At 47.9% G+C, this 25,793-nt stretch overlaps 1 protein-coding gene and 1 pseudogene across 1 annotated transcript; both read left to right on the top strand.

Moving 5' to 3' along the window:
• The first annotated feature begins 12,850 nt into the window (after positions 1-12,850).
• LOC139383053 (homeobox protein SIX5-like) lies at positions 12,851-21,872 on the top strand. The gene is made up of 3 exons (XM_071127356.1): positions 12,851-13,614; positions 15,028-16,499; positions 18,662-21,872. The coding sequence occupies exons 1-3, from the start codon at positions 12,923-12,925 to the stop codon at positions 19,351-19,353; spliced, it is 2,856 nt and encodes a 951-aa protein (XP_070983457.1). The 5' UTR covers positions 12,851-12,922; the 3' UTR covers positions 19,354-21,872.
• A 484-nt stretch (positions 21,873-22,356) lies between these two features.
• LOC139382690 (homeobox protein six1a-like) lies at positions 22,357-23,671 on the top strand (annotated as a pseudogene).
• Positions 23,672-25,793: the final 2,122 nt, after the last annotated feature.

The following is a 25,793-nucleotide window of genomic DNA, read 5'->3' as shown; positions in this document are numbered from 1 at the left end:
TACCCCCTGTATATAGCCTCCACATTGACTCTATACCGGTACCCCCTGTATATAGCCTCCACATTGACTCTGTACCGGTACCCCCTGTATATAGCCTCCACATTGACTCTATACCGGTACCCCCTGTATATAGCCTCCACATTGACTCTATACCGGTACCCCCTGTATATAGCCTCCACATTGACTCTGTACCGGTACCCCCTGTATATAGCCTCCACATTGACTCTGTACCGGTACCCCCTGTATATAGCCTCCACATTGACTCTATACCGGTACCCCCTGTATATGGCCTCCACATTGACTCTGTACCGGTACCCCCTGTATATAGCCTCCACATTGACTCTATACCGGTACCCCCTGTATATGGCCTCCACATTGACTCTGTACCGGTACCCCCTGTATATAGCCTCCACATTGACTCTGTACCAGTACCCCCTGTATATAGCCTCCACATTGACTCTGTACCGGTACCCCCTGTATATAGCCTCCACATTGACTCTGTACCGTAATACCCTGTATATAGCCTCCACATTGACTCTGTACCGTAATACCCTGTATATAGCCTCCACATTGACTCTGTACCGGTACCCCCTGTATATAGCCTCCACATTGACTCTGTACCGGTACCCCCTGTATATAGCCTCCACATTGACTCTGTACCGGTACCCCCTGTATATAGCCTCCACATTGACTCTGTACCGGTACCCCCTGTATATAGCCTCCACATTGACTCTGTACCGGTACCCCCTGTATATAGCCTCCACATTGACTCTATACCAGTACCCCCTGTATATAGCCTCCACATTGACTCTGTACCGGTACACCCTGTATATAGCCTCCACATTGACTCTGTACCGGTACCCCCTGTATATAGCCTCCACATTGACTCTGTACCGGTACCCCTGTATATAGCCTCCACATTGACTCTGTACCGGTACCCCCTGTATATAGCCTCCACATTGACTCTGTACCGTAATACCCTGTATATAGCCTCCACATTGACTCTGTACCGTAATACCCTGTATATAGCCTCCACATTGACTCTGTACCGGTACCCCCTGTATATAGCCTCCACATTGACTCTGTACCGGTACCCCCTGTATATAGCCTCCACATTGACTCTGTACCGGTACCCCCTGTATATAGCCTCCACATTGACTCTGTACCGGTACCCCCTGTATATAGCCTCCACATTGACTCTATACCGGTACCCCCTGTATATAGCCTCCACATTGACTCTGTACCGGTACCCCCTGTATATAGCCTCCACATTGACTCTATACCGGTACCCCCTGTATATAGCCTCCACATTGACTCTATACCGGTACCCCCTGTATATAGCCTCCACATTGACTCTGTACCGGTACCCCCTGTATATAGCCTCCACATTGACTCTATACCGGTACCCCCTGTATATGGCCTCCACATTGACTCTGTACCGGTACCCCCTGTATATAGCCTCCACATTGACTCTATACCGGTACCCCCTGTATATGGCCTCCACATTGACTCTGTACCGGTACCCCCTGTATATAGCCTCCACATTGACTCTGTACCGGTACCCCCTGTATATAGCCTCCACATTGACTCTGTACCGGTACCCCCTGTATATAGCCTCCACATTGACTCTGTACCGTAATACCCTGTATATAGCCTCCACATTGACTCTGTACCGTAATACCCTGTATATAGCCTCCACATTGACTCTGTACCGGTACCCCCTGTATATAGCCTCCACATTGACTCTGTACCGGTACCCCCTGTATATAGCCTCCACATTGACTCTGTACCGGTACCCCCTGTATATAGCCTCCACATTGACTCTGTACCGGTACCCCCTGTATATAGCCTCCACATTGACTCTGTACCGGTACCCCCTGTATATAGCCTCCACATTGACTCTATACCGGTACCCCCTGTATATAGCCTCCACATTGACTCTATACCAGTACCCCCTGTATATAGCCTCCACATTGACTCTGTACCGGTACACCCTGTATATAGCCTCCACATTGACTCTGTACCGGTACCCCCTGTATATAGCCTCCACATTGACTCTGTACCGGTACCCCCTGTATATAGCCTCCACATTGACTCTGTACCGGTACCCCCTGTATATAGCCTCCACATTGACTCTGTACCGGTACCCCCTGTATATAGCCTCCACATTGACTCTATACCGGTACCCCCTGTATATAGCCTTCACATTGACTCTATACCGGTACCCCCTGTATATAGCCTCCACATTGACTCTATACCGGTACCCCCTGTATATAGCCTCCACATTGACTCTGTACCGGTACCCCCTGTATATAGCCTCCACATTGACTCTATACCGGTACCCCCTGTATATAGCCTCCACATTGACTCTATACCGGTACCCCCTGTATATAGCCTCCACATTGACTCTATACCGGTACCCCCTGTATATAGCCTCCACATTGACTCTATACCGGTACCCCCTGTATATAGCCTCCACATTGACTCTATACCAGTACCCCCTGTATATAGCCTCCACATTGACTCTGTACCGGTACCCCCTGTATATAGCCTCCACATTGACTCTATACCGGTACCCCCTGTATATAGTCTCCACATTGACTCTGTACCGGTACCCCCTGTATATAGCCTCCACATTGACTCTATACCGGTACCCCCTGTATATAGCCTCCACATTGACTCTATACCGGTACCCCCTGTATATAGCCTCCACATTGACTCTATACCGGTACCCCCTGTATATAGCCTCCACATTGACTCTATACCGGTACCCCCTGTATATAGCCTCCACATTGACTCTATACCGGTACCCCCTGTATATAGCCTCCACATTGACTCTGTACCGGTACCCCCTGTATATAGCCTCCACATTGACTCTATACCGGTACCCCCTGTATATAGTCTCCACATTGACTCTGTACCGGTACCCCCTGTATTTAGCCTCCACATTGACTCTATACCGGTACCCCTGTATATAGCCTCCACATTGACTCTATACCGGTACCCCCTGTATATAGCCTCCACATTGACTCTGTACCGGTACCCCCTGTATATAGCCTCCACATTGACTCTGTACCGGTACCCCCTGTATATAGCCTCCACATTGACTCTGTACCGGTACCCCCTGTATATAGCCTCCACATTGACTCTGTACCGGTACCCCCTGTATATAGCCTCCACATTGACTCTGTACCGGTACCCCCTGTATATAGCCTCCACATTGACTCTGTACCGGTACCCCCTGTATATAGCCTCCACATTGACTCTATACCGGTACCCCCTGTATATAGCCTCCACATTGACTCTATACCGGTACCCCCTGTATATAGCCTCCACATTGACTCTGTACCGGTACCCCCTGTATATAGCCTCCACATTGACTCTATACCGGTACCCCCTGTATATAGCCTCCACATTGACTCTATACCGGTACCCCCTGTATATAGCCTCCACATTGACTCTATACCGGTACCCCCTGTATATAGCCTCCACATTGACTCTATACCGGTACCCCCTGTATATAGCCTCCACATTGACTCTATACCGGTACCCCCTGTATATAGCCTCCACATTGACTCTGTACCGGTACCCCCTGTATATAGCCTCCACATTGACTCTATACCGGTACCCCCTGTATATAGCCTCCACATTGACTCTATACCGGTACCCCCTGTATATAGCCTCCACATTGACTCTGTACCGGTACCCCCTGTATATAGCCTCCACATTGACTCTGTACCGGTACCCCCTGTATATAGCCTCCACATTGACTCTATACCGGTACCCCCTGTATATGGCCTCCACATTGACTCTGTACCGGTACCCCCTGTATATAGCCTCCACATTGACTCTATACCGTTACCCCCTGTATATGGCCTCCACATTGACTCTGTACCGGTACCCCCTGTATATAGCCTCCACATTGACTCTGTACCGGTACCCCCTGTATATAGCCTCCACATTGACTCTGTACCGGTACCCCCTGTATATAGCCTCCACATTGACTCTGTACCGTAAAACCCTGTATATAGCCTCCACATTGACTCTGTACCGTAATACCCTGTATATAGCCTCCACATTGACTCTGTACCGGTACCCCCTGTATATAGCCTCCACATTGACTCTGTACCGGTACCCCCTGTATATAGCCTCCACATTGACTCTGTACCGGTACCCCCTGTATATAGCCTCCACATTGACTCTGTACCGGTACCCCCTGTATATAGCCTCCACATTGACTCTATACCGGTACCCCCTGTATATAGCCTCCACATTGACTCTGTACCGGTACCCCCTGTATATAGCCTCCACATTGACTCTATACCGGTACCCCCTGTATATAGCCTCCACATTGACTCTATACCGGTACCCCCTGTATATAGCCTCCACATTGACTCTGTACCGGTACCCCCTGTATATAGCCTCCACATTGACTCTGTACCGGTACCCCCTGTATATAGCCTCCACATTGACTCTATACCGGTACCCCCTGTATATGGCCTCCACATTGACTCTGTACCGGTACCCCCTGTATATAGCCTCCACATTGACTCTATACCGGTACCCCCTGTATATGGCCTCCACATTGACTCTGTACCGGTACCCCCTGTATATAGCCTCCACATTGACTCTGTACCAGTACCCCCTGTATATAGCCTCCACATTGACTCTGTACCGGTACCCCCTGTATATAGCCTCCACATTGACTCTGTACCGTAATACCCTGTATATAGCCTCCACATTGACTCTGTACCGTAATACCCTGTATATAGCCTCCACATTGACTCTGTACCGGTACCCCCTGTATATAGCCTCCACATTGACTCTGTACCGGTACCCCCTGTATATAGCCTCCACATTGACTCTGTACCGGTACCCCCTGTATATAGCCTCCACATTGACTCTGTACCGGTACCCCCTGTATATAGCCTCCACATTGACTCTGTACCGGTACCCCCTGTATATAGCCTCCACATTGACTCTATACCAGTACCCCCTGTATATAGCCTCCACATTGACTCTGTACCGGTACACCCTGTATATAGCCTCCACATTGACTCTGTACCGGTACCCCCTGTATATAGCCTCCACATTGACTCTGTACCGGTACCCCTGTATATAGCCTCCACATTGACTCTGTACCGGTACCCCCTGTATATAGCCTCCACATTGACTCTGTACCGTAATACCCTGTATATAGCCTCCACATTGACTCTGTACCGTAATACCCTGTATATAGCCTCCACATTGACTCTGTACCGGTACCCCCTGTATATAGCCTCCACATTGACTCTGTACCGGTACCCCCTGTATATAGCCTCCACATTGACTCTGTACCGGTACCCCCTGTATATAGCCTCCACATTGACTCTGTACCGGTACCCCCTGTATATAGCCTCCACATTGACTCTATACCGGTACCCCCTGTATATAGCCTCCACATTGACTCTGTACCGGTACCCCCTGTATATAGCCTCCACATTGACTCTATACCGGTACCCCCTGTATATAGCCTCCACATTGACTCTATACCGGTACCCCCTGTATATAGCCTCCACATTGACTCTGTACCGGTACCCCCTGTATATAGCCTCCACATTGACTCTATACCGGTACCCCCTGTATATGGCCTCCACATTGACTCTGTACCGGTACCCCCTGTATATAGCCTCCACATTGACTCTATACCGGTACCCCCTGTATATGGCCTCCACATTGACTCTGTACCGGTACCCCCTGTATATAGCCTCCACATTGACTCTGTACCGGTACCCCCTGTATATAGCCTCCACATTGACTCTGTACCGGTACCCCCTGTATATAGCCTCCACATTGACTCTGTACCGTAATACCCTGTATATAGCCTCCACATTGACTCTGTACCGTAATACCCTGTATATAGCCTCCACATTGACTCTGTACCGGTACCCCCTGTATATAGCCTCCACATTGACTCTGTACCGGTACCCCCTGTATATAGCCTCCACATTGACTCTGTACCGGTACCCCCTGTATATAGCCTCCACATTGACTCTGTACCGGTACCCCCTGTATATAGCCTCCACATTGACTCTGTACCGGTACCCCCTGTATATAGCCTCCACATTGACTCTATACCGGTACCCCCTGTATATAGCCTCCACATTGACTCTATACCAGTACCCCCTGTATATAGCCTCCACATTGACTCTGTACCGGTACACCCTGTATATAGCCTCCACATTGACTCTGTACCGGTACCCCCTGTATATAGCCTCCACATTGACTCTGTACCGGTACCCCCTGTATATAGCCTCCACATTGACTCTGTACCGGTACCCCCTGTATATAGCCTCCACATTGACTCTGTACCGGTACCCCCTGTATATAGCCTCCACATTGACTCTATACCGGTACCCCCTGTATATAGCCTTCACATTGACTCTATACCGGTACCCCCTGTATATAGCCTCCACATTGACTCTATACCGGTACCCCCTGTATATAGCCTCCACATTGACTCTGTACCGGTACCCCCTGTATATAGCCTCCACATTGACTCTATACCGGTACCCCCTGTATATAGCCTCCACATTGACTCTATACCGGTACCCCCTGTATATAGCCTCCACATTGACTCTATACCGGTACCCCCTGTATATAGCCTCCACATTGACTCTATACCGGTACCCCCTGTATATAGCCTCCACATTGACTCTATACCAGTACCCCCTGTATATAGCCTTCACATTGACTCTATACCGGTACCCCCTGTATATAGCCTCCACATTGACTCTATACCGGTACCCCCTGTATATAGCCTCCACATTGACTCTGTACCGTTACCCCCTGTATATAGCCTCCACATTGACTCTATACCGGTACCCCCTGTATATAGCCTCCACATTGACTCTATACCGGTACCCCCTGTATATAGCCTCCACATTGACTCTATACCGGTACCCCCTGTATATAGCCTCCACATTGACTCTATACCGGTACCCCCTGTATATAGCCTCCACATTGACTCTATACCGGTACCCCCTGTATATAGCCTCCACATTGACTCTATACCAGTACCCCCTGTATATAGCCTCCACATTGACTCTGTACCGTAATACCCTGTATATAGCCTCCACATTGACTCTGTACCGTAATACCCTGTATATAGCCTCCACATTGACTCTGTACCGGTACCCCCTGTATATAGCCTCCACATTGACTCTGTACCGGTACCCCCTGTATATAGCCTCCACATTGACTCTGTACCGGTACCCCCTGTATATAGCCTCCACATTGACTCTGTACCGGTACCCCCTGTATATAGCCTCCACATTGACTCTATACCGGTACCCCCTGTATATAGCCTCCACATTGACTCTGTACCGGTACCCCCTGTATATAGCCTCCACATTGACTCTATACCGGTACCCCCTGTATATAGCCTCCACATTGACTCTATACCGGTTCCCCCTGTATATAGCCTCCACATTGACTCTGTACCGGTACCCCCTGTATATAGCCTCCACATTGACTCTGTACCGGTACCCCCTGTATATAGCCTCCACATTGACTCTATACCGGTACCCCCTGTATATGGCCTCCACATTGACTCTGTACCGGTACCCCCTGTATATAGCCTCCACATTGACTCTATACCGGTACCCCCTGTATATGGCCTCCACATTGACTCTGTACCGGTACCCCCTGTATATAGCCTCCACATTGACTCTGTACCGGTACCCCCTGTATATAGCCTCCACATTGACTCTGTACCGGTACCCCCTGTATATAGCCTCCACATTGACTCTGTACCGTAATACCCTGTATATAGCCTCCACATTGACTCTGTACCGTAATACCCTGTATATAGCCTCCACATTGACTCTGTACCGGTACCCCCTGTATATAGCCTCCACATTGACTCTGTACCGGTACCCCCTGTATATAGCCTCCACATTGACTCTGTACCGGTACCCCCTGTATATAGCCTCCACATTGACTCTGTACCGGTACCCCCTGTATATAGCCTCCACATTGACTCTGTACCGGTACCCCCTGTATATAGCCTCCACATTGACTCTGTACCGGTACCCCCTGTATATAGCCTCCACATTGACTCTGTACCGGTACCCCCTGTATATAGCCTCCACATTGACTCTGTACCGGTACCCCCTGTATATAGCCTCCACATTGACTCTGTACCGGTACCCCCTGTATATAGCCTCCACATTGACTCTGTACCGGTACCCCCTGTATATAGCCTCCACATTGACTCTGTACCGGTACCCCCTGTATATAGCCTCCACATTGACTCTGTACCGTAATACCCTGTATATAGCCTCCACATTGACTCTGTACCGTAATACCCTGTATATAGCCTCCACATTGACTCTGTACCGGTACCCCCTGTATATAGCCTCCACATTGACTCTGTACCGGTACCCCCTGTATATAGCCTCCACATTGACTCTGTACCGGTACCCCCTGTATATAGCCTCCACATTGACTCTGTACCGTAATACCCTGTATATAGCCTCCACATTGACTCTGTACCGTAATACCCTGTATATAGCCTCCACATTGACTCTGTACCGGTACCCCCTGTATATAGCCTCCACATTGACTCTGTACCGGTACCCCCTGTATATAGCCTCCACATTGACTCTGTACCGGTACCCCCTGTATATAGCCTCCACATTGACTCTGTACCGGTACCCCCTGTATATAGCCTCCACATTGACTCTGTACCGGTACCCCCTGTATATAGCCTCCACATTGACTCTGTACCGGTACCCCCTGTATATAGCCTCCACATTGACTCTGTACCGGTACCCCCTGTATATAGCCTCCACATTGACTCTGTACCGGTACCCCCTGTATATAGCCTCCACATTGACTCTGTACCGGTACCCCCTGTATATAGCCTCCACATTGACTCTGTACCGGTACCCCCTGTATATAGCCTCCACATTGACTCTGTACCGTAATACCCTGTATATAGCCTCCACATTGACTCTGTACCGTAATACCCTGTATATAGCCTCCACATTGACTCTGTACCGGTACCCCCTGTATATAGCCTCCACATTGACTCTGTACCGGTACCCCCTGTATATAGCCTCCACATTGACTCTGTACCGGTACCCCCTGTATATAGCCTCCACATTGACTCTGTACCGGTACCCCCTGTATATAGCCTCCACATTGACTCTATACCGGTACCCCCTGTATATAGCCTTCACATTGACTCTATACCGGTACCCCCTGTATATAGCCTCCACATTGACTCTATACCGGTACCCCCTGTATATAGCCTCCACATTGACTCTGTACCGGTACCCCCTGTATATAGCCTCCACATTGACTCTATACCGGTACCCCCTGTATATAGCCTCCACATTGACTCTATACCGGTACCCCCTGTATATAGCCTCCACATTGACTCTATACCGGTACCCCCTGTATATAGCCTCCACATTGACTCTATACCGGTACCCCCTGTATATAGCCTCCACATTGACTCTATACCAGTACCCCCTGTATATAGCCTTCACATTGACTCTATACCGGTACCCCCTGTATATAGCCTCCACATTGACTCTATACCGGTACCCCCTGTATATAGCCTCCACATTGACTCTGTACCGGTACCCCCTGTATATAGCCTCCACATTGACTCTATACCGGTACCCCCTGTATATAGCCTCCACATTGACTCTATACCGGTACCCCCTGTATATAGCCTCCACATTGACTCTATACCGGTACCCCCTGTATATAGCCTCCACATTGACTCTATACCGGTACCCCCTGTATATAGCCTCCACATTGACTCTATACCGGTACCCCCTGTATATAGCCTCCACATTGACTCTATACCGGTACCCCCTGTATATAGCCTCCACATTGACTCTGTACCGTAATACCCTGTATATAGCCTCCACATTGACTCTGTACCGTAATACCCTGTATATAGCCTCCACATTGACTCTGTACCGGTACCCCCTGTATATAGCCTCCACATTGACTCTGTACCGGTACCCCCTGTATATAGCCTCCACATTGACTCTGTACCGGTACCCCCTGTATATAGCCTCCACATTGACTCTGTACCGGTACCCCCTGTATATAGCCTCCACATTGACTCTATACCGGTACCCCCTGTATATAGCCTCCACATTGACTCTGTACCGGTACCCCCTGTATATAGCCTCCACATTGACTCTATACCGGTACCCCCTGTATATAGCCTCCACATTGACTCTATACCGGTTCCCCCTGTATATAGCCTCCACATTGACTCTGTACCGGTACCCCCTGTATATAGCCTCCACATTGACTCTGTACCGGTACCCCCTGTATATAGCCTCCACATTGACTCTATACCGGTACCCCCTGTATATGGCCTCCACATTGACTCTGTACCGGTACCCCCTGTATATAGCCTCCACATTGACTCTGTACCGGTACCCCCTGTATATAGCCTCCACATTGACTCTGTACCGGTACCCCCTGTATATAGCCTCCACATTGACTCTGTACCGTAATACCCTGTATATAGCCTCCACATTGACTCTGTACCGTAATACCCTGTATATAGCCTCCACATTGACTCTGTACCGGTACCCCCTGTATATAGCCTCCACATTGACTCTGTACCGGTACCCCCTGTATATAGCCTCCACATTGACTCTGTACCGGTACCCCCTGTATATAGCCTCCACATTGACTCTGTACCGGTACCCCCTGTATATAGCCTCCACATTGACTCTGTACCGGTACCCCCTGTATATAGCCTCCACATTGACTCTATACCGGTACCCCCTGTATATAGCCTCCACATTGACTCTATACCAGTACCCCCTGTATATAGCCTCCACATTGACTCTGTACCGGTACACCCTGTATATAGCCTCCACATTGACTCTGTACCGGTACACCCTGTATATAGCCTCCACATTGACTCTGTACCGGTACCCCCTGTATATAGCCTCCACATTGACTCTGTACCGGTACCCCCTGTATATAGCCTCCACATTGACTCTGTACCGGTACCCCCTGTATATAGCCTCCACATTGACTCTATACCGGTACCCCCTGTATATAGCCTTCACATTGACTCTATACCGGTACCCCCTGTATATAGCCTCCACATTGACTCTATACCGGTACCCCCTGTATATAGCCTCCACATTGACTCTGTACCGGTACCCCCTGTATATAGCCTCCACATTGACTCTATACCGGTACCCCCTGTATATAGCCTCCACATTGACTCTGTACCGGTACCCCCTGTATATAGCCTCCACATTGACTCTATACCGGTACCCCCTGTATATAGCCTCCACATTGACTCTATACCGGTACCCCCTGTATATAGCCTCCACATTGACTCTATACCGGTACCCCCTGTATATAGCCTCCACATTGACTCTGTACCGGTACCCCCTGTATATAGCCTCCACATTGACTCTGTACCGGTACCCCCTGTATATAGCCTCCACATTGACTCTGTACCGGTACCCCCTGTATATAGCCTCCACATTGACTCTGTACCGGTACCCCCTGTATATAGCCTCCACATTGACTCTGTACCGTAATACCCTGTATATAGCCTCCACATTGACTCTATACCGGTACCCCCTGTATATAGCCTCCACATTGACTCTGTACCGTAATACCCTGTATATAGCCTCCACATTGACTCTGTACCGTAACACCCTGTATATAGCCTCCACATTGACTCTGTACCGTAACACCCTGTATATAGTCTCCACATTGACTCTGTACCGTAATACCCTGTATATAGCCTCCACATTGACTCTGTACCGTAATACCCTGTATATAGCCTCCACATTGACTCTGTACCGTAATACCCTGTATATAGCCTCCACATTGACTCTGTACCGTAATACCCTGTATATAGCCTCCACATTGACTCTGTACCGTAATACCCTGTATATAGCTTTGCTACTGTTATTTTACTGCTGCTCTTTAAATCATTTGTTTTTTTTACTCATCTATTTTTTACCACTTATTTTTCTTAAAACTGCATTGTTGGTTAAGGGCTTGTAAGTAAGTTCATTTCACTGAAAGGTCATTTCACTGTTGTATTCAGTGCATGTCACAAATACAATTTGATTTGTTTATTCTATCAGAAAGGCAAAATAAAGTCACAAATTTGCACACTCTATTTATACAAACAAATCAAACCAGCTCTTGTACCAACCCCACTGTCAGAGAGATGGGTGCACATTTTAATTCCAAAACAACATTCACATCATGGCACTGTGTGTGTGTGTTGCACTGAGAGTATTTGGATAGAGAAACCACACCAGGTGCTCATTCCGATGCCAGCTGAAGAACTGGAGAGACAACTATCAACCATCTAAACAGACAGCAGTGTAAACAGACAGCAGGGAAAAAACACACAGCACGCATAGACTAGTTCACCCGTAGTCCTATCTCACAGATGGAAAGATCCTGCTTAATTCAACTGTTCATGTGAAATCAACAGACTTTGAGATCAGTAAACAAATGGACACATCTACACGTGACGTTATAATGTACATTATCTCATCTGGAATACGTACATACCATATAGCCGGGCCATACTACATCCTGATCCTCCATAGACAGGCTGAAAAGTGTATACTGAAAAAGGGGGGGGGGGGGGGGCAGTAGGCCTATTTAGTACAATCTGATAATAACATCAAATTGTCAATAAAATAACGTGGTTATTCAATCTGGAATTGAACAATAACATGTAGCCTAATAAAAGGTATTGAACAGGCATCGCTATAATTAATCTTAAAATCGGAGATTGACGAGGTTAGAGGCGTGCGTGACGCGTGTAGCTGTGGCAGACACTCGTCGACGGAGAATGGGCGAGAGAGAGCGCGCAGGGGAGGAACTAAAATTAAAAAAAGTTTAACTAAAAATGGCTTCCTTGTCTTTGGAGTCTGCAGAACAATCTGAGAATAGCACGGAGAATCCTACCCAAGAGGCCGCTCCCGTGAAAGAGGAGACGGATCCGGATGAAGTTTCGGAACAATTGCTAAAAACTTTTCAGAACTCGGCGCTTAGCTTTTCGACCGATCAAGTAGCATGTCTGTGCGAAGCCCTTCTACAGGCAGGCAATGTGGATCGCCTGTGGAGATTCCTATCAACCATCCCTCCTTCGGCCGAGCTGCTACGTGGCAACGAGACGTTGCTCAAGGCCCAGGCACTGGTCTCTTTCCACCGGGAAGAATTCAAGGAGCTGTACGCAATATTGGAAAGCCACGACTTCCACCCGAGCAACCATGGGTTCCTGCAGGACCTCTACTTGCAGGCGCGCTACAAGGAGGCGGAGAGGTCCCGAGGTCGTAGCCTGGGCGCCGTGGACAAGTATCGGCTTCGGAAGAAGTTTCCCCTGCCGAAAACAATCTGGGATGGAGAGGAAACGGTATATTGTTTCAAGGAGAAGTCTCGCAATGCACTGAAAGAGTGTTACAAAAGCAACAGGTACCCCACTCCAGACGAGAAGAAAAACTTGGCCAATGTGACTGGACTCTCCCTCACGCAAGTCAGCAATTGGTTCAAGAATCGACGGCAGAGAGACCGAACCCCGTCTGGTACCAACAGCAAAAGGTAGGCTATGCATTCCTTTCTACATTTGTAACCAAATACCCCATTAAAACCTTCCATGCACGATTGCATGTCAAACATCTATGTCAATGTGGTTCGTTTTATAATGAACACAATTGTTTATGTACAGTGTCATTTGCAGAGTTGTTTATTTTTAGCAAGGCTGCCAGACTATGGGAGTACATATAGCCCATACTGCTGCACACGGCACACACTAAGATATTGATTCATTTGACACACAATGTTCACCGAAATTCTCCTGATCAGATAGGTAAGAGTGACATATATGGATCTGTCAACTGCAATATTATTTTTAGTGCTCCAAACATATTTTGTGTGATGCAGACTTTTCTGAACCATGGTCTCGACTGTGTGGTTAATCTCAACTGTATGGTTCATGTTCGACATATTTAAATCAAATTCTGTCAATCCCTGCAATAACTACATTTCAGTGCAAGATCTACACCTTGTTGTATTCGGTGCACGTGACAAATAAACTTTGATTTGATGTTTATGAATGACAGCACGCATGAACTCTGACTGTGATGACGCCACACATGTCGTAGAGAGCACGACTGGGAGCAAGAGCATGTTCCTTTGTTGTGAAATGTGAGATCCGGGCGCCCATTGTGGCTCAAGTTTCCTGAAATCCTGCACCGCAAAGTCTCCCGGCGGACCTCTGCGCGCTCCCGAGACCCTGCACCGCTGGGAGAGCAGGGGGGAACAGAGACCGAAAGAGAGAGGAAATGGTGTAGGTGTTGGGGAACAAAAGGAGAAAATAATATATTTCAAACCGTAAATGTCTTCAGCTCTCCTGTGCCCCGTTTGGCGTGCACATTTAAAAACCCACTACTATTTAAAATGTTTTATTTTTTTATATATTTTTTATACTGTTGTGTGTATAGGTTACATACAGTATGCTAGTTTTGGCCAGGGAAGTTGGCAGTTTCCAAAGCTACACAGGAAATTGGGTTTTTCGTGTGTCAGTTGTTGATGTCCTTTATTCCCATGTGTGGAGAAATAAAAACAGAATGCTGATCATCCCCCATGCAGTCCAGTCTTCATCTTTATATCTAGGGGCTGTGGTGACTGGGGACAGTAAATCAGTTGTCCATTGTTCTCTGTGTGACCCACACTGCTTCAGTGCACCAGGATATTTCAGGACACACACATCACAATACGGTGTCAACCATAGGATCAAAGGAGAGATTGTCACTGACGGTTATTGATTTACCATATGTTATGTGTATTGTAACATTCTGACCCCTTTCCCCTCTTTTTTTTCCGTTCCATCGGGCAATCCTTGCCCTCTACTCCCCCTTTTTCTTCCATAAGCTGTCTCTTTTCATTGTCTCACTCCCCCCACGGTTCACTCACCTTATCGTTCTCCTCTGCTCCTCCCCTGTGTTTCCTCAGTGAGTCCGATGGCAACCACAGCACAGACGATGAGGGTGACGACATTTCAGACAAACTAGAGGACATTGTGGGCTCCACAGCATCCATCATCTCCCTCTCTGGTACCCCCTGCAGCACTGGGGGCCAGATCTTCCTCAACGGGGCTGGTGGGTTCCTCGCCGCCTCCCACCCCTTACTCCTCAATAGGGGCTCCCTGATCTCCGGGGCAGGGGGTGGCGTCATCATCAACGGGCTGACCCTGAGCGATGGTCACACGGTTACCCTCAGCCCCATATCGGCTAACTCGCCTCTGCTCTTCAATGGAGCGCAGGTCATATCCAAAAGCAGTGCGGTTGTGCAGGATATGGGTCTGGAGGGCCAGGGGGTTACAGCCATGGAGGCCCAGCCCAGCTCAGTCATCTCCCTCCCCCTGACAGAGGACTGTAAGATGGACAATGTTAGCCTGACGAACCCCTCGACTATCCCCACCCTGGACTTCATCAATGTCCCAGAGGGGATGGTTCTCAAAGCCGAGGACATCCAGACAGTCTCTCCTTCCCCCTCTTCCTCCTTGTCTTCCCCCTCAACATTCTCCCCCACCTCCCTCCCCTCCCTGGTTCTGACTCAAAATGGCCACCTCTCCGACACCCTCCCGGTCTCTAAGTCATCCCCGGGCGTGGTCATCTCCAGCCCTGTAGTGAGCCTCCCCAACCAGCAGGGGGAGTATGTTGTGTTTGCCACAGCTGGTTCTCAGCTCACCCCCTCCAGCTCCATCTGCCAGGTGGTGTCATCCTACAGCTACTCCAGCCCACAAGTATTCTCCCTGCCTCAGGTGGTGCCCTCCATCCAGGGTGTCCCTGTATCCCAACTGGTCCAACACAACCCTGGAGGCCAGTGTCCCCAGTTAGTCCCTGTCCCCCCCACCTCCCTCCCCCAGGGCACCCTCTCCCAGTTCCAGGGCCACCAGACTCTGAACATTGCCCCCCACCTCGCCCAATCCCTCCCCCAGCATCATACTGGTTCCTCTACATTGGGAGCGGGATCCACCATCCTCTCCCTGTCCCAGCTCACCAATGGACAGCTCCCCCAGGGACTCACACTCCAGTTGGGTGACCAGACCTCAGCTACGATCCCCACTCTGACACAGATCCAGTCCCCACTAGGCCATCCCCAGATCATGTCCTCCCCTACCCAAGTGGTTCCTGTCTCCCAGTCCAAAGAGACAACCCCAGCTCAGTTGGTTTCCCTGCCCCAGCTGGTGCCTGTCTCCTCCGCGGGACAACTCTCCTTCCCTCCGGTCGGCCCGGCCACCCCTTCTCTATCTGGAGGTGCTTTCCAGATCCTAGCCTCGGCCACTGGTGGTGGGATGCCTCAGGGGCCCTTTAGGATAAACCAACTGGGACCCCTCCAGACTGTAGGCCCCCCGACCAGCATGGCTCCTAGTGTCCAGCTCCTCAACTCTGGGGTCATTCAGCTCCCCTCCGCCTCGCCAGGTAACTTAAGACTCGGACACACGGTGACGACTGTCGATAGGTAGTGTCGGCAGTCAACTTTTTTGTTGTTCACATCATATAGATCAACCGCTGATCAGATCACTGGAACACTCCAAAACACAAGATGGCAGTAGCTTTTCTTTTTAAGCTTTGTTTGGCTTTTGCTAACTGGCAAATGGTGATGCTAAAATTAGCTAGCAAGGGAACTGGCACTGGCCATATGGGATAATGGAGAGTGAATAACATTTAATAATTAATCTTGCTAGCTCAAACTCTAGGCAGCACTCTGACTTCTCCCTACAGTTTCAGTCATTAGCTTCGCCCACGACTACCCCGTGAAGAATGCTGTGTTTTTAACACTTAGAAACGTCAAATCATCGCTTGCAGCACGGCTTTTCGAAACACATGGCCCTTATCTTTCATCAGCGAGAAAGAACCCTTCAAATAAAAGAAATCGACTTATTGTAGCAATTCTGTCCAAATCCATACAGCTGTGTGTGCGCCTCCATCCGACGGCACTACATTTCCTGCTTCACTTCCCGAGTGACACTTACACACGGGTGTCTGGAGCATGCTAAATGGCTAATTAGCGCCTCTTGTGTTCTGTAAACAAGCATTGTAACATGGAGATATGGAAACACTAACTTTAACCCTATCCAGTTGAGTATCAATTAAACCTTTTTTTTTGTTTTTTTAGAAAGTTATTTATCGCCGATATGAAATATAAGGTTCCTTATACTTCCAAAACCGTACCACGAGTGACAATGTTTAGATTGAGCATCTGGGCTCTTTACCAAAGTCCCTTGTACAGAAGACACCTTCATCCAATGACTCTTCTGTGTAATGTAATGGACCTGAGAGTCATGATCGCTAGATAGCTAGCTTGGTAAAGCAGCTAATGTTGTGTGCATTGTTCTGCACTTAACCACCCCATGTGTTTCATATGAAGTGTTGTGTGACTGCCTGGCTTAGTTGGCAAGCTAACGTGGGGCGGATATCTTGTGCCTTTTTAAAAAAAAAGGTTTTGTCGACACACTCCTTTTCAGAGAAGCATCCCAAAATGGCGTCTGGAGTATGAGTGGGCGTGTGGAAAGGAGTGGATGTGTGAAGTGCTCTGCCATAGGTTAGGCGGTTTTGATCGAGTGGTGTTTTTTTGTTTGTTTTTTGTCCCTCCTGTTTCTTACCGCGCTACTACATTACATTAGAGCTATAATACCGCCAGAGATTCAACTTCTGTTTTGAAGCCAGAGGAGGAGTCTGATTTCACTGTTAGTTTTCCATAAATAATTGTTCATTTTCAGTTGTAATTGACGATTTTGTTTATTTTTTTTTATTTAAAAGTGTTGAGGGGTGTACTGTTGCTTGGTGCGTTTTATATGCGCGTGCTTACTGACCGTCCCCCTGATATTAGGTAGCTTCTTCTCACGCCGTTGCCGGACAGTAGTGCTGGTCAAGCAGGAGCGAAAGGCACTGTCCTGGTTGTGTTTCCGTTCATGCCCTCCCCATTGCATAGGCTTTATTTTCACGTATCAATATTAGTTATTTCTTGTGTAGGTTTGCTATCCTACTTGAAATAAAATCATAGGAGGGGGGCCATGTTAGCTACCACTGGTGACACAACCATGGTATCACGGGCAGAACCACCCAAATATTGGTCTCGGGTCGGCAGGGAAGCCCATACAACACTGGTGCCCCGATCGCCGGCTTATTGACTCGTCGTGCAGCCCAATCAGCCACGCAAAATGGTCTTGAGTGGCAACAAATCTGCCCAGTTATCTGATTCGCTTTCCACACACCCACTCCTATCGAAGCATCCACTCGCCCACACTCCGGTCGCCATATTGGACTGCAGCTACCCATAGTTGCCTTTTCGGATCCCCCGCAGGGGTTCCGTGCACTCTGATTGGCTCAGAGGAAAGTTGTGTTGAAACAGCAGGTTCGTCAGTATCAGATCGGTACGCAACAGGTTGTCTTTTGTTCTAGCAAGATAAGGAAAGCCTCATACTGTGCTATCGGCAGTCAATCTTCTCTGTGTGTCTGACCTATTACTAAGTAATTTGCTTTTTAGGGCAAATTTAGCTATCTTAATGTTGGTGATGAACTGCTAACAAATATTGTTTTCACTACTACTTCCTCTCTTCTACCTCTCCTCTGTCCTGTAGGGAATCTCCTCTATGGTGGAAGCCCTATCCTGAGTTACCAGAACGGCAAGCTGATCCTAACTATCCCGGCTGGCATCCAGTTCGGCAGCCTGCCCATGAAACCCGTCCCTGAGGCTTCTACCCACCCCACCAACGGAGTAGGCCCCGGACTCACACTCAACCCTGTCATCCACCCTACACCTACCCTCATCCCAGTCTCCACCTCTGTCTCAACCTCCAACACCCTCCAGACGTCCCCCCTCTGCTTCATCAACTCCTCTCCGCTCTACTGCACTCATGAGACGGGTGTCCCCACCAACCAGCCCCTCTCCACCACCTCCCCACACACCCTGGACCTCTCTGCCACCCACACCCCTCCCAATGCCCTCACCCCAGAGAGCATGCTCTCGCTCAGCCCCATGTGCAGCGGAGTGACCCCCACCACTCAGCTCTCCCAGACCACCTGGAGCCCTGTCCCCCTCTCCACCTCTGCCAGCCTGACTATGTTTGACGTCCGTGGGAAGGGGGATCTTCCCGAGGATCCGGCTCTGCTGGGCCTACCTGGAGGCGAGGCACTGCTACTGGGGAGCCCCTCTCCAGAACAGGATGTGGACAGGGTGTCGCCATTGGGGGACCCAGAGGAGATGGATGGAGAGCCCAAGATCCTCACCCAGCTACAATCAGTCCCTGTGGATGATGAGTTGGGGCTGTAATCCAGTCCCAGTCCCCCCCAACCCACATCACCATAAACTCAGTCAGCAAGACTATATGTTACAGAACAACCTCAGTGCTCCCTTGGATAGGTTTCATTGAAGAGTGGACTGGCTTTGACTCGTATGAGAAATGTGCTTTGACTCAAAAAAATCCTTTTGGATAAACAGTCACGGGATAGGCTGATTGTATGCAACATGGAATGACCTGGAGGATGGCCTTGCATATAGGCTAGCCTGTTACACAACTGTCCACTGCTTGGTTTCCACAGTTTTAGAACTCTTATACTGTTGTCGTCTGCCTCCCATAAGCCAAGAGCCCTTCCTGTGTCACAAAATCCAGTCCGAGACAAAATGGAGGAGCTGGCACGGTTCCTTTTACTCGGCATCAAGTTAATTTCTAAGGACATTCTGCGGCTTTTATGCACAGACGTGCCCGTTTCAGCCAATACTATTTGTACTACAAGGGAATGAATGCCTTGGGTTTTAGTTGGCGTTGGGTTGAGCGGTACGCCACGGCCAGGTTGTCTTGTTTAAGTCTCTAAACTCCGCCAAATGCAGACGCAGCCAAGCATTAAGTCCTGTTGAAGTTGGACTGTGTGGTTCTGAATGGCTGCTCACTTTGGTGCTGCTGAGTATTGCACAGTTTAGCCTCAGTGAACGCAAACAGAAAGTGGGCTGACCGTGACACCAGAAACCCCCGAACACTCTAGCATCGAGCTGGACTGTGTACTCCTCTCTGTCAGCAGTGTCACCGCGCCAAAGGGCACAGGCTCCTCATTTAACTACAGGTTGGCATGCATGCTAAGCTCTGTCACGTCTGAGGTCTGTAGGAGGGAATGGAGTCGCCTGGGAATTTTTTTTGAAAACATATTTTTTTGTACTTGTTTTTTTTTTTGACTCTATGCAATCGATGCATGGTCCTCTGTAAATATGACCATGTGACATGTATTACATATGTAAGCCAGTCTAATTAGGATAGACCAAGCTTTAGTGAAGACAGGTTTCATACACTGTCTAACGCGCGTGTACACTACACACTCTGCTTGACCACATGGTGCGATATTTGCGCCACAATCGTACACTACTACAAATTGTCAGATTTTTTATTTTTTTTATTTTTAAAATTATTTTCATCTTACTTTTATGGGTTTGAGCTCGACCTAATATAAGTGCCTTATTATCTAGTTGCTGAGGTTGATGGGCCAGTGTGGGTTTTACTGCCTTTGGATCTTCAAAGTGAAGAATGTGTTCTACTCTTCACAAAATGAAGCACCATTGAGACAAGCAACTTCCCACGTTGATGTCGAATATGAGTTTTGTAATAACCCGTATCCCTCGCGAACTCCAGAGAAACGTAACGTGGCGCCCTTGGTTTGTACGGCCGTTGCTCTTTTAGCATCACTAACGCCTACCATGACATAATCACCATTGAGAACTCCCTGCTCATTGTACGTTTTGCACATTTCGTCCGTGTCATGTTTACGCCTAAGGTGATGGCCAGATTCTATTCTGTAAAACCTGCTGCCTTATTCTCTGTTCTTGACGAATTGCACTCACTGATCTGAAGGGACGGGATAGGTCGAATTAGCTGGTTAGGTTGAGTTTCAAACAGCCTCTGTCTTTCCTGATATCAGCAACAGTGAGTCACGAAGCGCTGAGAGCAGGTGACAGGTCTCCTAGAATGGAATGGTATCCAGCGAGACTCGGTGCAGTTGTTCTCGCCATAAACGTACAGTACTCGCCATCTCTCCATAACCAAAGCACAGATGGCAGTTCTCTGGCCAACAGTAAAACAACGCTGTTCTTCAGTGTCACTCCCAACTGTTGTGTTTTTTATATTTGTGTGTTTTGTTTATTTTCTGTGTGTATTTAAAGCATGTATTTAAAGCATGTATCAATCATTTTCTAGTAGTAACTTTGAATACTTTGAATGGGAGAGGAACAAAACGAGCAGTCCTTGTAGAAGTAGAACACATGGACAAAGGAAAAAGCAGCAATAGACCTTCCCAGGGGATGGCTGGTTGTACAGTCTCAATGTGTAGCTAATGATAATCACCACTTCTCAAATGATATTATACACTTTTACAATCTGAATAGGATGTTAATACCCATCAAAGGTATGTTACATGTTGAGTTTTTTAATTGTTTTTAATCGATGTTTGGAAATGTTTTGTTGGTTCTAAGGCATTTTCTTTCCATACGATACAGTGCATGAGTTTGAGCCTAAAGGGAACGTGTGTTCATGTGTGTTTTTGTTTGTGTAGCCCACCACTTGTCTACATGTAGTGTTTTTTTGTTGTTGTTTTTTTAGTGTGTGGTGCTCCAGTGGCTGTTCGTGTCAGGTGCAGGAATTTGTAACACACGCAACCTCCAGCTGAGTTATCCAAAGATGTACTTTTTAAGTGAGTAAAGGGATTATTAGATAAAAAAAAAACATTTGAGGTTGGTTTTATACTGAAAGGTATTTTATTTTTTATATGCAGTTTTGTGATATTCTAATAAACTATATAAAGAAAACATTTTATTTATTTTTGGGGTGATTTTTGTGAATGCTTCTATTTAAATCTCCCATGTGAGATTTATGGGTCATGGGGGAACAAACTATTGAGTGCCTACACTACCAAACCACGTTAGAAGCGCTTTTGCAATTTGGTTAGTAAATTAGATTTAAATACGCTTGTTTGAACAACACAATCCTGCTTTCTCTCTGGATGAATGCTTTCTCTGTTGTGTACCCAATCAGGTATGTCTGTTTTTGTAACCCCCATGCTCTCAGGTTACCTGAGTTCAACATTGCCAGGGCGGAGACAGGGTATGAATAAGGAGAGATATATATATATATATATATACACGTTCATACAGACTTATTCACCCGACAGCAGCTAACATTCTCTACAGGCTCTCAAGCTATCGCTAAAACATTTCCCTTCAGAGAGTTGTGAAAGGTCACAGAGGTAGGCCAACTAACCTTTTGACCTCTCGTCGTGCGTGGGCTCCATCTCCGTGGCAATGGTCTTCTCGGCAGAACAAGTGGCGTGTGTGTGCGAGGTCCTTCTGCAGAGCGGACGCATGGAGAGCTTGACTGGCTTCCTCCGCACTCTTCCCCCCTCTTCCTCCTCTTGCCTGGGGGGTCTGGAGAGCGTCCTGAAGGCACGGGCTGCCGTGGCCTTCCATCTAGGGCGCTTCTCGGACCTCTACGCCCTCCTGGAGGGCTTCCCCTTCTCCAATCGCAGCCACCCCCTGCTGCAGCAGCTCTGGCTGAGGGCACACTACCTGGAGGCCGAGTGCCAGAGAGGGCGCCCCCTTGGGGCTGTGGGGAAGTACCGCGTACGCCGTAAGTTTCCCCTGCCAAGAACCATCTGGGATGGAGAGGAGACTAGCTACTGCTTCAAGGTACAGTGAATTAAATCTGCTACGTTTGAGTTAATATAAATAATATTTAATATTTTACTGCTTCAGAACATTTTTGCAACAAAATGTATAACATAATATATGTTAGGTCTTGGTCCATAAATAAGCTATCTATAACATATTATGTGTTGCATCCGAGTTTAGACTAGACAAAAAAGATGAGGGGAGGAAGGCTCTTGTGGAGTCAAGATGGTGTATGTCAAGACAAAATGACTTTTCTACCTGGAACTCAAGTCTAAAGTGTCTTACTCTGTCTGCTTCAAATGTACTGAACGGTGCAAATGAAGGAAAGGAAATGAGCAGAGGCCTCTTACGGCTACCATGAACTTTAAATCATTATCCTACTTGTTTCATCAATCTGAAGTGAATGTTCCTCTTTATAGGAGAAATCCCGGAGTGTGCTGCGCGAGTGGTATTACCATAAACCGTACCCTTCACCACGTGAGAAACGAGCACTTGCAGCCGCCACCGGTCTCACCACCACCCAGGTGAGCAACTGGTTCAAGAACAGACGGCAACGGGACCGAGCAGCTCACGGTACTACCGGGTGAGTCTTCACCTTCTCTGCTCTCCCTCGAATACGTTTCACGAGAAAATGTTCATCCCTCCTTTAATTTCGAATGTTTGTCTGGCAGTCAATCCTCTGTTTTTGCTTTAGGACAGTATTACATTTCATTTTGCTGTGGACCACCACTGCCCTCTTTTGGCATGACCAGAGAACTGAAATGTGCTCTCTCTTCTCTCAGGGAACAGGAAGCTTGTGGACCACTTATTGGCTCCAACAGAAACCCAGGAGCAGTATACCCGTCCTCTGACAATGACCTTTCATCTCCAGGCACCCCCAGTCCCCCCTTCGCCTGCCCCCAACCCCCACCTCCTGAGCCATATGGGTGGGGGACAACTCTGAATCTCTCCACTACCTGAGCCATTATGTATAGTATGTTCACTTCAGAGGCAATACTATTCAGTTGTCTAGCCAGAAATGTGAGAGAACTATCTTTTTTAGTAACTTAGTGACACCCTGTATCCAAAATGGTTAAGTGTTTTAAATCTGAAAAAATAAAAGGCAGTTTAATAGAAAAGTTGTCACCTAATCATTGACACAAGGATATGTAAATCATGTTTAAAACGCAGCACTCTGGCAAGATGTGCTGAATGATACCGATGAAAATACCACTTCCATAGCTAAAACCAAGACATGCCTGACACCTCTTGGGGAGAGGTAATGCATACGAAAGATATCCAGTGACAGTACGACCAAAGGCATTGACAACCATTTTAATGTCGCCCATTGTTACGTTTCTTCAAGTTTTCAGTCACTGCCATGCTCTGTGAATATAACCTTCGATGTAATCTGTGAGCTTACTGCACGAAACCAAGTCTCAAATCTGACATTCACAGAAATCAATTGTTGGCAAAATCACAACTGATGATCATGATTATATAGCATAAAAAAAAAGGTTTAAGTCAGTGTGGTCTTTATCCTTAAGAACGTCAATGAGAATATAATTCAGAGAAAGGCATCTTTCAGTTTTTTTTTCATGAATGTGTACCATCAAGTGTTTTCTGTGATCCAAGTTGCCAAAATCTAGCAATGTAACTTGATGGTAGTTCTGCTCTCAGATCAATGTGTCTACGAGTCTGTTGGTTTCAGTGGGTGGAACATCCATCTGCCCCTAGTCTTTTGCAATGTCAGAGCAAAACTGTCCCCAATCCCATCTGTGTATTTCCTACACTGGTTAAAAGGTTTCTAGGTAATCTATTGTTTCTGATTTATGGTTAGAAGCCCAGGTACTCAGCCAGAACCTTGGTGAGGTTCTCCACTGTGGGCTGGTGTATGTTCTCCTCAGTGTCATCCAGTGTGTACCAGAACAGGGGGAAGGGGGTGGCAATGACGTGAAGCACATGAACACCTGAGTTGGTGTGAAAGAAAAAAATAAATTGAAAGTATTTCATAAGACAAAATTCCATCAGCTGAGGCGATGCAGTCTTAGTGTGTCTGTCTGTATATGAGCACACCCTCTCACCTTAATGCATGAAGGGGATGTAATTGATTGTCACCACAGCCTGCAGTAGGTTGGTGTGTGTGTGTGTGGAGCCTAGTGGGTGGGGTGTGTGTGCCATGCCCTCTGCCAGGTGCCTCGATCCGTAGAGAGTCTGGCTGTCCACTCCTCAAATGACTCCTCTCCGTCAAAAAACACTAGTTGGAGGGTTACAGCAGATGCCTGCAGAGAGAGAGGGAGGGGGAGGTGGTCGTGTTTAATAGCAGAAGATGGGAAAGAGAGAGGGGTGAATTCTCTGCTCTGTGCCAACTGGTAACCAAGTCAAGGCTAAGGCAACATTTCATCACATCTCATTTCCCAGCAACAACGTCACTCTTGCAGTTGATTGGTCTTTTTGTGTGAGGCTGCAATGATGTCGCAGTTTGGCTGTGTGACTACCAAGATCTGTCTCGGGGGTGGGGGGGGGGGCACTGCACTGCTAAACAGAGGATTCTGCGGCTAAAAACAGGGCTGCTCTCTGCAAGGCTACAGTCAGCACCTTATACTCTACACTGCAGAGAGAGAGAGGGGACAGAGAGCAGGGAGAGAAACCCAGCTACTCAGCATCTCTGTTCTTTCCATTGCAGTCTTTATTCTGTGTTTCTGAGTAAACTGCCTGAAATCAGACACTGATGTAAGGTTATGACCACAATGTTAGGGCTCGTTGTGTTAGTGAATTTTGTTTGCTGCCAACTTGGGATGGGTGTGCTTTGAACATTTGACCGTTTCTCATAAAAATCTCCTTTACTGACTAAACTGATAGATAAATAGATATCAAATGCAGTCCCTGGAAATAAATTGATGGACATAACGGGACACGGGGGTCCAGGGGCAGGACTTTGGAGTCATAGTGGCAGGTCAGTAGCAGCCTGCGAGGGGCCCCGGGGTCAAGGGTCGCGATGATGTTGGAGAAGGTGACCTGTCCCCGAGGCGTTGGCGACAGGAAAGAGTCGAGTTCTACTGTCCAGCTTTATTGGGAGTTGAACA

Source organism: Oncorhynchus clarkii, chromosome 24 (assembly GCF_045791955.1).
Source record: "Oncorhynchus clarkii lewisi isolate Uvic-CL-2024 chromosome 24, UVic_Ocla_1.0, whole genome shotgun sequence".
In the NCBI taxonomy this organism is placed as follows: Eukaryota; Metazoa; Chordata; class Actinopteri; order Salmoniformes; family Salmonidae; genus Oncorhynchus; species Oncorhynchus clarkii.
This window is presented reverse-complemented; position numbering and strand designations above follow the sequence as displayed.

Bases quoted from the DNA above. Each gene is read 5' to 3' on its own strand.
- LOC139383053 (XM_071127356.1), top strand. From the start codon at position 12,923: ATGGCTTCCTTGTCTTTGGAGTCTGCAGAACAATCTGAGAATAGCACG. The intron at 13,615-15,027 runs GTAGGCTATGCA...GTGTTTCCTCAG, and splicing joins TCTGGTACCAACAGCAAAAG to TGAGTCCGATGGCAACCACA. The intron at 16,500-18,661 runs GTAACTTAAGAC...TCTGTCCTGTAG, and splicing joins GCTCCCCTCCGCCTCGCCAG to GGAATCTCCTCTATGGTGGA.